Below are 13,111 nucleotides of genomic sequence, written 5' to 3'. Positions count from 1 at the left end.
GGAAGAAGAACAAAACTGAACAGACTAAAGAAAGGCTGTGGCTAAGATACAAGGATACCAACCTTTAATTAATTAATTTTCTCAGTTATCATATAAATACTCAACTTGAGTTTCAGTCAAATTAGGATATTAGCATAGATTAACAGTTATTGAGAAAATTATAAATTTACAAAACGTGAATATTTACTCCCCCCCCCCTTATGGTATAGGCCTTGTATCCAGATAGTTTTTTAATCATTGACAAAATCAATTGAATTAAGAATTAATTCAATGAACTTCAAGAGATGATTTGTTTTCGTGGTAATAAACCACTGATCTATAATTTGTATAACTTAAAACTAGCCAAATTAGCGATCATGAATAAGTTTGACAACCTAGGACCACGGTCACCTAGACGGCCAACGGCCACCTTTGTTGGCCGTGACTGGTGACTGGACTGGACTGGACTATTCCACACTGTTCGGTCGTTCAGTTCGGTGGTTCGCGTTTTTCGGTGCACTCTGCCCTGCCGGCCGTGACTCTGCCAACTGCAACTCGCAGTCGCACTGCAAATGCAATGATACTACACTGTAGCCTGTAGCATGGTTAGTCTAGTGTGTGTGTCTTGTCAAAATTTTGTTATCATTTATCAAATTGTCATAGGTTAGATGGATACTGAACTATGTTTTATCCTACATTACAAAATTTAACTAACGTAGTATTCTGTTATGTGTTTTAAGTACAGTTAGTACTGTTAGAGGATTTAACTTGTTTGATAGTAATACTACCATTACAGTAAATTGTTTTTAGGTTAGCTTTAGAGACAGAATTTAATCGCCGAAGGTTATGTCGAAAATTTTTAATATTTGTCTTGTGCCCGTTAATTTATTACAGTGCAGCAGATCTGTTATGCTATCGAAGAATGCTTCAAGAGTGGTTATTTCTTCGAGAAGATCAGAAAACGGGGCAATACAATTCACTAAGGTTGACAAGTGTCATATACAATCATTTTCTAGTCATAACATTGCATTGAATCATAGTAGTAACTTTTTAAAACAGAAAATTGATGAATTGGTTGGAAAGTATGAAGAAATTACTGGTATGGATGAGGTTAGAATAGCCCAAAATAGAGTTATCGAAGCACAGGACAAGTTTGTACTGGCTCAAGAAAAGAGGAGAGAATTGGTAAAGCAGCTGACCGATATTCAGAATAAACTCAAAGAGGTGCATGCAGAGTTGGATGCTTCAACACGAGGAGAAGAGAGGTAGGCAACTGTAGTCCAAATCATGGAAATGAAGAACCTTTGTTTTTTCATGGTGAATAAAGCCTTTATCTAAACTTAAATCTAAAAAGCATAAAAAATAGTGGGTAAAGTTTTTTAACTGGGCTACGCTAATGTCGGTTGAAACAATCGATTAATAACTTAATCAATATTTTTAACTATTTCAATTATAAAATGATATCCTACTGTCATTAACAAAACCTAACTAACCAAACTTGCTGGTAATAAAAAACCAAATGCATGTTTACTAATCAAATCGATAGTTTCAATTGATATTAACGTTGCCCAGTTAGGAAACTGTATCCAAAATAGTTTTAAAACTACCTATCTTCTTTTGTGTGGGCCTAATTCAAATGTTGCTTGTTCAGCAACTAGTTTCTACTTGTCATTAAGTCATCTTCAAAAGATGTCACAATCGCTTCATCAGATGTCGTCAATTCACATACAGTAGCCCACATTAAACATGTCAACTACATTAAAAACACGTAGACAGACACGCACGAACATGAACTTTTAATTGCAGACATCAAAACGACAAACCGGTAAACTTAAATGATTAAATGGTAGCCTATTGGGAAATGATGTGGCACAACCAGATGTACCTATGTAGTCAAGAAAGAAAAGAAAATCAACCGCACACTTCACTTGAGTATTGTCATTGTTAAATCTAAAGTGAAGAGTAGTTCTATGTTGTTCTTCCCTGAATCTTGCTCCTTTAGTTCAAGAACTGACATCTTAAAACATTTTTAGCCTCATTTAATTTAAGGGGTCAAATCAATTTTTTTAAGCTACCTACTTAAGATTTTGGGTAATCAGAAACAAAAGGATTCCTAAAGATGGTTTTGGCCAGTGATTTATATATGATAGGTTATCCAAACTGAATCCTACTAGATGCTCCTCCATTGAATCTATTAATTAATTGTTATGAATTAAATTAATTGTTTTAATAAGCTAGCCTTTACAGTACTATTTTAAAAACCTGCCCTTATCATGCATGTAATTTTAGGTACTTGAACCTCATAACAAAAGAACACCATTTGCTAAAAGAAGAGAGGAGATTAAATACAGAGTTTAATTTAAGTGAGAGAGAAGAGAGAGAATGTTTTACATTTTTATCATCTGCTGTCAAAGAAAGCCACGAGAAGGAGCGAGCCCAAGCAGAGAGAACCAAATATTGGTCTGTGATCGGCTCCATTGTGGGCACAGTCATTGGGGTTGTCGGTTCCTCAATAAACAACGAGTTCAAGATGAGGGAACTACGTAAGCTGGTACGTAAAATACATTGTTAAGATTGCAAAATTTACAACAATATCTTGAGGTGAAACCCGGTTTCACTGCTCTAAGGATGACATTATTGTGTGCAATGCTAACTTATTCAAAAATTGTATTGAGTTACATTTTTTTTACGAGATAGCCTACCTTAATACTATCTCTTCGTTTTTGACCAGGTTTACTGGATTAACTGCTTCTGTTTTTGTGTTTTTTTTATCGAGTATAGTTACTGTTTAACAACTTATTTTGCCGTAAAAATGCAATCAATGTAATTTGAATAGAGTACATGAACAGTGTATTTCAACTTGGTTATGAACAAGATTTTTCACTAACATTCTATTAGTTTAGGTTCTTTAAATAGGCTAAATGATTTAATTTAAAAAATAGCTTGCATTCTAATTGTTGGGCAAAATTGCATAGGTTCATCTAGTAGGCCTATTAATAATTTTTAGAACTATAACCTGTCAATTTGATGCGGAATGGTTTACTAGAGCACACATTTTTTAGTTCTTTGATCCTGTAGTGTTGAATTTATCACTAAACTCAGTAAAAGACTACAGTAACTTAAGCCTAAATTGTTTTTTAGGTTGTCCAGACAGTATCACACACCCAAAGATCATCGGAAGTTGATGAAATGGCTGCCAATATTTTAACGAGGCATGAAGAACAGCTGTCCCAAATTGTAATGGAAATAAAAAATATCAGCAAAGGTAATTTATGATTTTTTTTATATTTAGGCCTAAGTAAAAAAAATATTAAATCTTACTGTATTACTTTATTATATATGGTAGCCTCCGGATTGCCAAATAATATTGAAAAACGTTCAAATACCTCCTATTAGCTAATCCATTGAATTGCAGTCGCAACTAGTTTCAACTTCTATGTGGAGCCATCATCAGGTGCTACAAGTAATGTTAACTTTCTTCATATGAAGAGCAAACATGTCTAACACGTAAAAAATAAATATTTACACACGATACGCACGTGGAAATGAAACATTTATGGTAACTGATCAGTTATGACAGACACGCTAACCTGGCGGAGATTGAGTCCAGATTTTGTACTGTGCTGTACTTAATCATTTGATCTGATGATCACAACAGACATTTCTCTACTGCCTGTTGAAATTTAATTGATCGATTGGCAGGATTTCCGGAGGGTAGGATGAGTTTAATTGTTCCTTTTATCAATTATGTATAAATGTGAGTGTCTCTTCTATTTACTTCCTGAAGATGTCCAATTGTGGGAAAGAATTTAATTTGATGTCTAACGTTTAGTATATTACAACTACTCAAGAGAAAATGTTTAACAACTCTATTTTTATTCTCACAGAGAGAGGAAATTCATTTTCAAGACTTCTTCACCATGTTGACCATTCAAGTGGTGACGATACACTGGCCCATGTGCAGGTAAACTGATTGCCATAAACATCTATAAATTATTTCCAGTGTTATTTGTTGAAAAACTATGGATTAAACATATTATTTCGTAGATTACTAATATTTTGGAACAGCTAGTTAGAGTTTTACAATATTTTTAAGTCCAGTGTTGGATGTGTTGATGTCTATCTTAAAGATATTTTGAAACTACTGCGGTAAAAAAAAAGAATGATATATTTTAAAATAGTCGCTTGTCCTCCAGGACAAGATTTTCAGGCAAACTAGCTGAACTTTTTTTCCTTTTCCAAATGTTCCTAAAAATCCAAATGGCTTTCTTTTGGAGTTTCTGATCTATAGTCTAAAACACTTTCTTTTTCACAGGTACTCTTAGAGCAACAGCGACAAGAGACGAGGATTGCGATGACTATTGCCGTAGTTGTTATACCAATTGTTGTGTTTTTTGTCAATAAGATATTATGAGTTTATATATCTGTCAAATTTTAAGACCATCTAGTATTTTATTATAGAATTTGTACAGCTAAAAAATTGTGATAAATACTGCTTTTATTTAGATTCGACCCCGTTGTGGTTTAAAGTGTTTAAACCAATACAGCTGTCCCTCATACAGATTTTTGCTGCTTTGAAATATTTTTGTGTGTGGCATTTTGCATACTAATTAAGACACTGCTTACCATCCAATGCGATTGTTAATTCACAGGCACAACTGATGTTTTTGACTTGACTACACACAATGGTAATCTCAGGAACAACCGTACCAATGAATTAACAATTATGCTTTTATTTTAGCAAATCCACTTAATTTTTGAAGGTTTTGGTAATGTCCTTGATTTTGTATCTCGTTAATTATATATTCTCTAGAACATTTGTTACAATGAATCACTAACCCCTGATAATTGCCTCAGATTATTGTGAATGTGACAAAATACTTTGCTAAACGCAATAACTGATTCAGTTGCTGAAACAACTTTTCAAATTTATCTCTACTCCTAATTCATAAATCACTACTGGACTGCATTTTACTGGGGTTTTTAAGTTTCTCCAATTATATTTCTTTTTAAAATAATATTTTTTTATTATATTTTCATGCTGTGTATTGGAGTCTTTGATTAAAATAGAATAGATTATTACAAAATGCCTTATTATTTGATTGCTACCTAATTATTTAGAGCAAAAATTTGTGAATTAATAAAATCACAGCTTAGTTACTGACTAAGATCCGCTGGATTTTTAGCAAGGACTATTTATTAAAAGTGACGATCAAGGACAGCTTAGTCAAACTATGTTCAAAATCAAATGTAGGAGTCACTCTATCGGTGACATTTTTTTTTCTTAATACTTTACTTTGGGTGTTTTACACAGGAATGGCAACTACTATAGGCACTGTAAAATGTGTTTTTACACTAGAGGTTTGGAAAAAACTAATAGCCTGTCAATGTAAAAAAATATAATACAACATTTAATACTACACAGCGGAGATTGCTTCTTGTTCTTGCGTTAAACCTAATTTATGACAAGTCCACTCAAAGTGGGGAGGTAAAGAGGCCGAGAGATGTAGAGGTTTTCCACGCAACATTTTGGGCAACACCATTTCTGACAGGTGGACGTGCACTGGTATGATTCCTGCGTTGCTACGGTCTACTTGCAACATGCTGTAAACCTCTTCAGGTAACACCTGAAACAAATGAGCTTTTCAAAAATATCTGACAAAATAATAGTAGGCCTTTGTGCCTTGTGAAAAAATTTCTATTTTATTGATGAAAAATTGATTAACAATAAATTTACAAAAATGTTAACACAAAACCAAATCTCTTGTACATGGGCATGCCTGCATGGGGATGCCAGCCTTAAGCCTACTTAGGGTATTGGTCTACTTAAAAGTTAACTGAAAATCTAAGTTGGGGCCAGTTTCCTCTTGTGGGATGAAAATTGAATTTGACAAACATGTCACTATACACTCTAAAAACTTCACTCTGAACCTTCTGTTGGTACAACTAGGCATTCCATCCCCATGTAAAATTTGTCACCCAATTTTTAATAAAAATTTTCGTGGTTGATGCGAGCCACCAACAGATTGTGCTGATCTAAATTACTAATTTCTGTCGAAAACACAAATGTTTTTACCAAGTCAAACTAACGGAATTATTATTGTGAGCTAACTGTTGTGACCTATCAAAGTGGTCAGCAACAAAAAAATGAAGTAGAAATAGAAATTTAGACACCAACACATTCTGTTACTAGCTCACACATGTGAGCTTTTAAAACAAAAATTGGCGTCAGCAGGTCCATATTCCATCTATATAGATGGGAAGATCCAATAGTCAATGTCTGAACAGAACACACACTGTGAAAGTGTTATGAAGGTGAATGGCAGGACTTTGCAATACCTGAGGCCTCAGCGCAGCTTCACTAAAGTGGTGTGTGGAGGTAGCGATTCCCATCAGAGTCTGGACACGACCTCCGTACAGGTTGTCGCCTAAAACTGGAGCCAGTAAGTGATCGGCAGCAAACACTCTGAGAGCGTTGTATGCGCGAAGGTCCACACAGATCTGAAACAAGATGAGGAATACATTTAACAATCAACCTCTCCGATGTCTGTTGCTGGATTTATCTTGCACTGTTTACAGCACCAAGACATTAGTGGAAAGTACTTAAGCTAGTAAACAAACCTGTAAGTTTTAATTATCAAAGCCAGACGTTTCTCATACATTACATCAAAGTTGTGCCGACTGGTTTATCCGCCTTGTCTTTGCTGGGGGGATTTTTACAAGAGGGATCACATGGGGAAGAACTTTAACTTTTTTAAGGAAATAATACTGTGTGTGTTGTGGCTGTACAGGGAATCAAACCCGTCCCTTCTGCTGTGAAGTCCAAGGCGCTGACAACTTGGCTAGCAACTGGTTGGCTAGATTTTACCAGTCTGTCAGTTGGAGATTAAAAGTTAATGTTTACGAAAGAAAACTGTTGTTTACTGCAGCAAATTCTATTGTCTTAATTTAAGGTTCCAATAATCTTAAACTTGCTCCTACTTTAACATGGATGATTACCACAACAAACTTGGTGTCAATCACCCTTCAGGATTCGATCATGTCAGGACACCTGCTCCAATTATGGCTTTCTGTAACGGAGTTGTAAAGCAGCTCCTAGTCATATGTTTAGGTATGTGACCCGGTCAAACCCTGAAGACAAAGTTTGTAGTGTTAGTGACCGTGGTAGTTCCTATTATGGGAAGCGATGGTATACTTGGTTAGTGTATCAATAGTCAATGGTGACATACTCACCTTAACAAGACTTGTCAAATTGTTAAACCCATGTTGAAGTGTCTCATGGTGAAACGTGCCCATCCGAATCTTACCATCTTTTACAGCATTGTTTGAAAATTCCTGCAGTATGACAGGCTGGAAAAAGTATATACGGATCAATAAAAATGTGATTTATGAACTACAATATATTTACAATACCCCCGCCGCAGCAAACCTGCAGACTAAGCGAATTTCCATTTGACTGATTGGATTTACACTGAAATGTCTACTTAAAAGTATAACATTTATTCTTGATTTAAATAGAATTAGTTTAACAAGTACTTAGGTTTGCTGCATCAGGGAGGGTAAAACTGTTTGTTTTTTTTTTTTGTAAAATGTGAATAGCTAGTAAGAAATAAAAACATTTTCCAAATTTCATCAAAATATGTTCACAAACAAGCAAACTACAACAGTTTACTTATTCTCCATAAGAATAGCATGGGAATTTTAAATTTACAATTTTTTGGAATTTTCTCCGTAACCATGAGGCGCATAATAACGCTTCATTATACTAAATTATTTGTTTTTTTAAGCTCTACAAAATGGTTTGAAAAGAAATTGCTAAATTTTATGTTTTTTGGGTCAAAAATGGGAAAACCTATTTTTACCCCATTAAACCCCGTTCCCATGGTCCGATCATGCTGGATCGCGAACTCGTTCGAATAAACTTACGTTTACACGTTTGTACCAAATTTCATCAAAATCGGATCATTTTTGCTCGAGTTATCGTGCTGACGGACACATATATATATATATATGAATTTGAACGGAAGGTGTTTTTGGCCTCTAGGGACCTCAAAACGAAAAAAAAAATCGGTCCCGCGTCCAGGTCTTACCATGAGTACTACGGTAATAGCTTATTTCCCTATATGGGAAATTCGCTAAAACTGGTACTTTTTGAGCCGATCATACATTAACAACAATTTTTTTAAACTAATCTGAACTTAGTAAGTACTCAAGTACATAGTAAACTGTTAAAAAATATTTCAATGATGTAGCCATTTAACGGTTTTCATAAGAATTTGGGCATGAAAATATAAAAGTTGGTTAGAAACACAATTCCAAGGAAAAACATTACGACTAAATCTACGGTACCAACTAATTTGTTTCAACAATATTTGGCTAATGGAGGAAACATAAATTTTGTTTTGCTCACCTTTTTTCCAATATTTTCTTTAAATTCAAGCTTTAATCCAAGTCTAACTACACCTGAAGAATGCCTTGGAACCCCGACAACAACAGCTGTATATTTATCTTTCCCAGTTGGTGCGTGAGCATGGACAACATTGACTTTATCCACCAGCTCTGGGTTTGTAGTGAGGATTGCAACTCCACTGACGTACCTAAAATTACAATTGTGGTTTAGCAAAAATATTAGAGAAGGACCTCAATAACTCGAATTCCTTATCTCAAATGTTTATAATCCCCATAGATCGCAATGTTAAAAATACTTTTAGTTTTAGAAATTTAACCCCAAAACTCAATTTTTAACAGATTTTGGTCAGTAATACCAATTAATACAAACCTTATAATAAGCGCAATGCATGTTAAAAAATTCAGTCTAGGAATACCTATTTGAATTTTGGATAGGCCTAGTTCCCGCGGCGACCGCTATAGGTATCGAAGGCCGTACTATCGCGAGCTTGCGGCCAAGTCAACTGAGAGAGTGGGACAAAGAATAGGCATAGGGAGAGAGAGATAGAGTAGCGCGGCGACCGCACAAAGCTCATTTCCGCAGCAAAATTCGAGTCTGATTATTCTTCATAAGCATAAGAACCTAGGTATCGGCAAGTCTAAAAATTCACATAAAATATCCATCAGTCTCGACACTATTAACAACTTTTTTGTGAATATTCCTATAAGTTCTGCAGGTGCCTTTAACCATGTTGCCGATATCACATCTAGACCACTTGACATGCCAGAAAATCAGTTTTTCTTTTCCCCAGTTAGTGAATTTGATGTTCGCAGGGCAATCCTAGGGATGACAAGTAACGCAGTCGGCGCTGATGATATTCCTATTAGGTTTATTAAAGACACTCTACCAGTTACTCTCCCGGTACTAACATGCATATTTAACAGATCATTAGCAACCTCTACCTTCCCCTCCATCTGGAAATCAGTCATTGTTCGCCCACTTCAGAAAATTTCATCTCCCAATACCCCTTCTGATTATAGACCAATCAGCATTCTTCCTGCCCTTTCTAAATGCCTTGAAAGAATAGTGCATAATAAATTCTCAGTTTTTTTGGAAGAGAACAACGTCTTATCGGATTTTCAATCTGGGTTTCGCGCGAAATATAGCACTACCACTGCTTTGTTGAAAATTACTGATGACATCCGCCGTGCAATGGATAACAGACAGGCCACCATTTTAACCCTCTTTGACTTTTCAAAGGCGTTCGACTGCGTATACCATCCTCTTTTACTCCTGAAACTGCGCTTGGCTGGTTTCTCTGACAACTGTGTTGACTGGATTGAGTCCTATTTATCTGATCGTCAGCAGTGTGTCAAAGCTGGTGACAAATGTTCTACTTGGGAGCAGATTACTAGAGGTGTTCCTCAAGGATCTGTTCTTGGCCCACTACTGTTCTCAATTTACATCAATGACATCACAGAACACATCACTAACTCACACTACCATCTGTATGCTGACGACTTACAGATTTACTCTCACTTTAATGTAGACGAGATGGATACTGCTGTGCGGCTCATGAACATTGACATTGAATCAATAACTCATTGGGCCACAAACAACGGACTTAAACTCAACATTGACAAAACTCAAGCAATGATTGTTGGCTACCCCAGATTAATGACTAAAATAAACTTACTCACTGCACCACAACTTAGCTTTGACGGAAAAGACCTTACCTACTGCGACAAAGTGAGAAACTTAGGACTCATAATGAACAAACATTTGAATTGGTCTGACCAAGCAAATTCCACTTGTAACAGGGTCTTTGGGACTATTCACACCATCAAACGTTTTGCAGTCTACCTTCCACTAAACTTGAAAATCATGTTAGTAAAAACTCTCATCTTGACTCATTTCAACTACTGTGATGTGGTGATCAATGACATGACTAATGAGGTTTCTAGCAGACTTCAGCGAGCGCAGAATTCCTGTATCAGATTCATATTTGGCCTTAGACGATATGACCATGTCACTCCCTATTTCAACCTGCTTTCATTAATGAGGCTAAATGAACTTCGGGAATTTCACACCCTCCGTCTTCTACACTCCATTATCAACAGTAAAATTCCTAAGTATTTATCAGATAACTTCCATTTCATCTCTGACATCAGTACCCGTTCCACTCGTAGAGGCTCTCTTCTTTTATCTACACCAATTCACCGGTCAACAGTTTTTAATAAATCTTTCTTAGTATCTGCAATTCGAATGTGGAATTTTCTTCCTGACCATATAAAATCCATAGAGAACCGTGCAAGGTTTGGGGCAGAGATAAAATCTATGATTTTGAGTAGCAGGCATGAATGAGTCTCTGGCGCTGGTGTGGCGGGTTGTTGGCGGCTTGTGTGAATGGACTTTTGGGTTTAAATTTAATTTAATTTAATTTAATTTCAACATTTTTATAATATGGTACCTTAGATTATTTAATTTTACTTATAAAGTGGATAGTTTATTTATGTTTTTAGAGGTTAAGTGGTAGAGAGGACTTGCTAGTCCTAACTTCGCCTCTTAAATAAAGACATTTTTCATTTCAAATAAAGACATTTTTCATTTCATTTCATTTCGCTTCTTATAAGGACTGTATTCGTTGGTAATACTCAACCTCTTAATCTCAAATTTTTCCATTATAGAACCTCAATAACTCGAAGTTTACCTTTATAAGTTGAAGTTTACACAATATGCCTCAATGACTCAAATTTTTGCCTTACAGTACAAGTCAGCTGTATTTTGACTCCTGTCGAGACATGAAAATCCAACTTCCTTTGTTTGATAATGTAATCCGCTTGTAGTCTGCCAGGTAATGAGATAAGGTATTTTGTGCGCGTTTTTCATGCTTGGACAGAGGGATCATAAAAGATACTACTGTATGGTTTATGAATAAATTGTTTTGCTTTCAGTTGCCAATTTAAAATTTGGTCTAGCTTTCTATGGAAATAAAAGGAAATCAGTAGCTTTTTTCAATTCTAAAACTGACAACTACATAGCAGTAGTAGGCAGAAGTGTATAAAAATCAAACATTGTACTTACTTCCCTGGAACCCTAGAAATATATAGTTTTTTGTAGCCAAAGTGATTTTTAATGTAAGGCAAACAATCGACAAGACTTAAACTGTCACTAACAATTCCACTTGTGTAGTATTGATTATTTATAAAGTCCTTTGATTGTTTGTTAGGCTTTTTAAATACTTTTTCTTCTGGTTTCATATTTTTTTCTTTTTGAATTTCAGCTGCATTTCCACTTCTTGAAAAGCTAACTCCGTAAGGTTTGTTAAACACCAGAAATCCTGAAAAAGATTTAAAAAAAAAATGATTAAAATTTACAATATTCAGGAACTAATGCTTCCACAGTCACTATCGCTAATATAATACGATCATGGTCTTAGGGGTCAGACCATGTCTTAGTTATAAGCATTTAGTTTAACTTAGTAGTTGAGTTCTGTGATGCGGTCAACCCCATACAGTATGTATTGTTAAATATATAGGCTCAGTTATTTTTTTTTATTAGGAGCACCAAATATAGGCTACCGGTACAGTAGGTGTTTTTATTGAATTTTTAAAAGCTTACAATAAAGAAATATCCCGAGTTATTCCAAATTGTAAGAAGATATATATTTTTTGTAGATAAGAAATTTATAGGAACCAATTTAGCCTATCTCAATATAAAAACCATGGGGGACAAAGTGTGTGTCATATGGCATTTATGTCTCATATCCAAAAGGTTTTGAATAAAAATGTATTTTAGGTACATTATGCTTTTGGTAGGGATGCAAAACACAAACCATGCCAAAGGTTGTGACTTAGGACACTAACATGGTCCAAGCACTAACTTAGACATTAACTTATTTTGCTTTTTGCGCTTGTTGATTAGGCCTACAGATTAAATCAAACTTAAATTCTATATTGAAAACTGAAAGGATAAAATGTACTGTTACAAACAATTTACTACGAACCATTGTCATTATAAATAACTGTTCCAATTAAATGTTGAGATAATTCTATTGCGTTTTTCCAAGGCACTAGGTTTCTGTACTGATGAACGTTGCGACTAGACTTTGGCCCTGCTGTAAATAAGCCTAATATGAAACTGTATTTTGCAGTTTTTAAAGGGTTTAGCTGACACCCCATAAGTTTAAAAGGAAAGCTCATTATAACTAAAAAATACTATGAACTTGACACATAAAACTTGTATTGCATTTTGAATTAAATATTTTCAGTGTTATCTTTTGAGAGCCTTAGAAGTAAACAGGAACACAGTAGCATAAAGTAAAACAAACTACGACTAACTCAATTATATAAAATTCACGAATAAACGTTATTCACCAACACTAAGAGTCACTTAGTAGCCTAAAAAGGCCAGAAACGCAATTCATAAATTAATTATGAAAGTTTATTACTAGGCTATATAGGTTATAAAACATAAACATTGGTTTGGCCAGCACTCAGCAGACGACAGCAGCCAACAGCCAAGCAAAGACAGCAACAGCTGCTATCTTTGTTTCTCCCTTGTTTGCTTTGTTAGCAGGTTCAACTAGTTGTCATGGAGCTTACTGTCCGTGGTACTATGTCTTTATAAATTATTATTACTACAGGCTTTATGCATAGATAAAACAAGGAGTATCTATGATCAAACAAACTCCCTGAGTAGATTTATCATCCTTATGGAACAGCTGAAGCCAATTTAATTCTT

General features: G+C 35.1%; 2 protein-coding genes across 2 annotated transcripts; one reads left to right on the top strand and one right to left on the bottom strand.

The window, feature by feature from the left end:
- The first annotated feature begins 567 nt into the window (after positions 1 to 567).
- LOC129003089 (mitochondrial potassium channel-like) lies at positions 568 to 5,045 on the top strand. The gene is made up of 5 exons (XM_054431320.1): positions 568 to 1,244; positions 2,269 to 2,530; positions 3,121 to 3,244; positions 3,867 to 3,943; positions 4,295 to 5,045. The coding sequence occupies exons 1-5, from the start codon at positions 826 to 828 to the stop codon at positions 4,391 to 4,393; spliced, it is 981 nt and encodes a 326-aa protein (XP_054287295.1). The 5' UTR covers positions 568 to 825; the 3' UTR covers positions 4,394 to 5,045.
- Positions 5,046 to 5,358: 313 nt separating this feature from the next.
- On the bottom strand, positions 5,359 to 12,857 carry LOC129002796 (pseudouridylate synthase RPUSD4, mitochondrial-like). Its single transcript, XM_054430857.1, has 6 exons — positions 12,375 to 12,857; positions 11,453 to 11,708; positions 8,390 to 8,576; positions 7,213 to 7,329; positions 6,319 to 6,480; positions 5,359 to 5,606 (listed from the first exon to the last, which is right to left on the bottom strand). The coding sequence occupies exons 1-6, from the start codon at positions 12,568 to 12,570 to the stop codon at positions 5,397 to 5,399; spliced, it is 1,128 nt and encodes a 375-aa protein (XP_054286832.1). The 5' UTR covers positions 12,571 to 12,857; the 3' UTR covers positions 5,359 to 5,396.
- Positions 12,858 to 13,111: the final 254 nt, after the last annotated feature.

Source organism: Macrosteles quadrilineatus, unplaced genomic scaffold (assembly GCF_028750875.1).
Source record: "Macrosteles quadrilineatus isolate MER2022 unplaced genomic scaffold, UCM_ALF_1.0 Scaffold_9__3_contigs__length_116548681, whole genome shotgun sequence".
Taxonomy (NCBI): domain Eukaryota; kingdom Metazoa; phylum Arthropoda; class Insecta; order Hemiptera; family Cicadellidae; genus Macrosteles; species Macrosteles quadrilineatus.
Note: the sequence above shows the minus strand (reverse complement) of the source record. Positions and strands in the feature narration are given on the sequence as shown.

What these genes read in the sequence shown, in the direction of transcription:
- LOC129003089 (XM_054431320.1), top strand. Translation starts at nt 826, where the DNA reads ATGTCGAAAATTTTTAATATTTGTCTTGTGCCCGTTAATTTATTACAG. An exon ending in TGAGGGAACTACGTAAGCTG is followed by an intron (nt 2,531 to 3,120) that starts GTACGTAAAATA and finishes ATTGTTTTTTAG; the next exon opens with GTTGTCCAGACAGTATCACA. An exon ending in ATACACTGGCCCATGTGCAG is followed by an intron (nt 3,944 to 4,294) that starts GTAAACTGATTG and finishes TCTTTTTCACAG; the next exon opens with GTACTCTTAGAGCAACAGCG.
- LOC129002796 (XM_054430857.1), bottom strand. Translation starts at nt 12,570, where the DNA reads ATGAGCTTTCCTTTTAAACTTATGGGGTGTCAGCTAAACCCTTTAAAA. An exon ending in AGTTATTTATAATGACAATG is followed by an intron (nt 11,709 to 12,374) that starts GTTCGTAGTAAA and finishes AATCTTTTTCAG; the next exon opens with GATTTCTGGTGTTTAACAAA. An exon ending in ATTTGACAAGTCTTGTTAAG is followed by an intron (nt 6,481 to 7,212) that starts GTGAGTATGTCA and finishes ATCTTGTTTCAG; the next exon opens with ATCTGTGTGGACCTTCGCGC.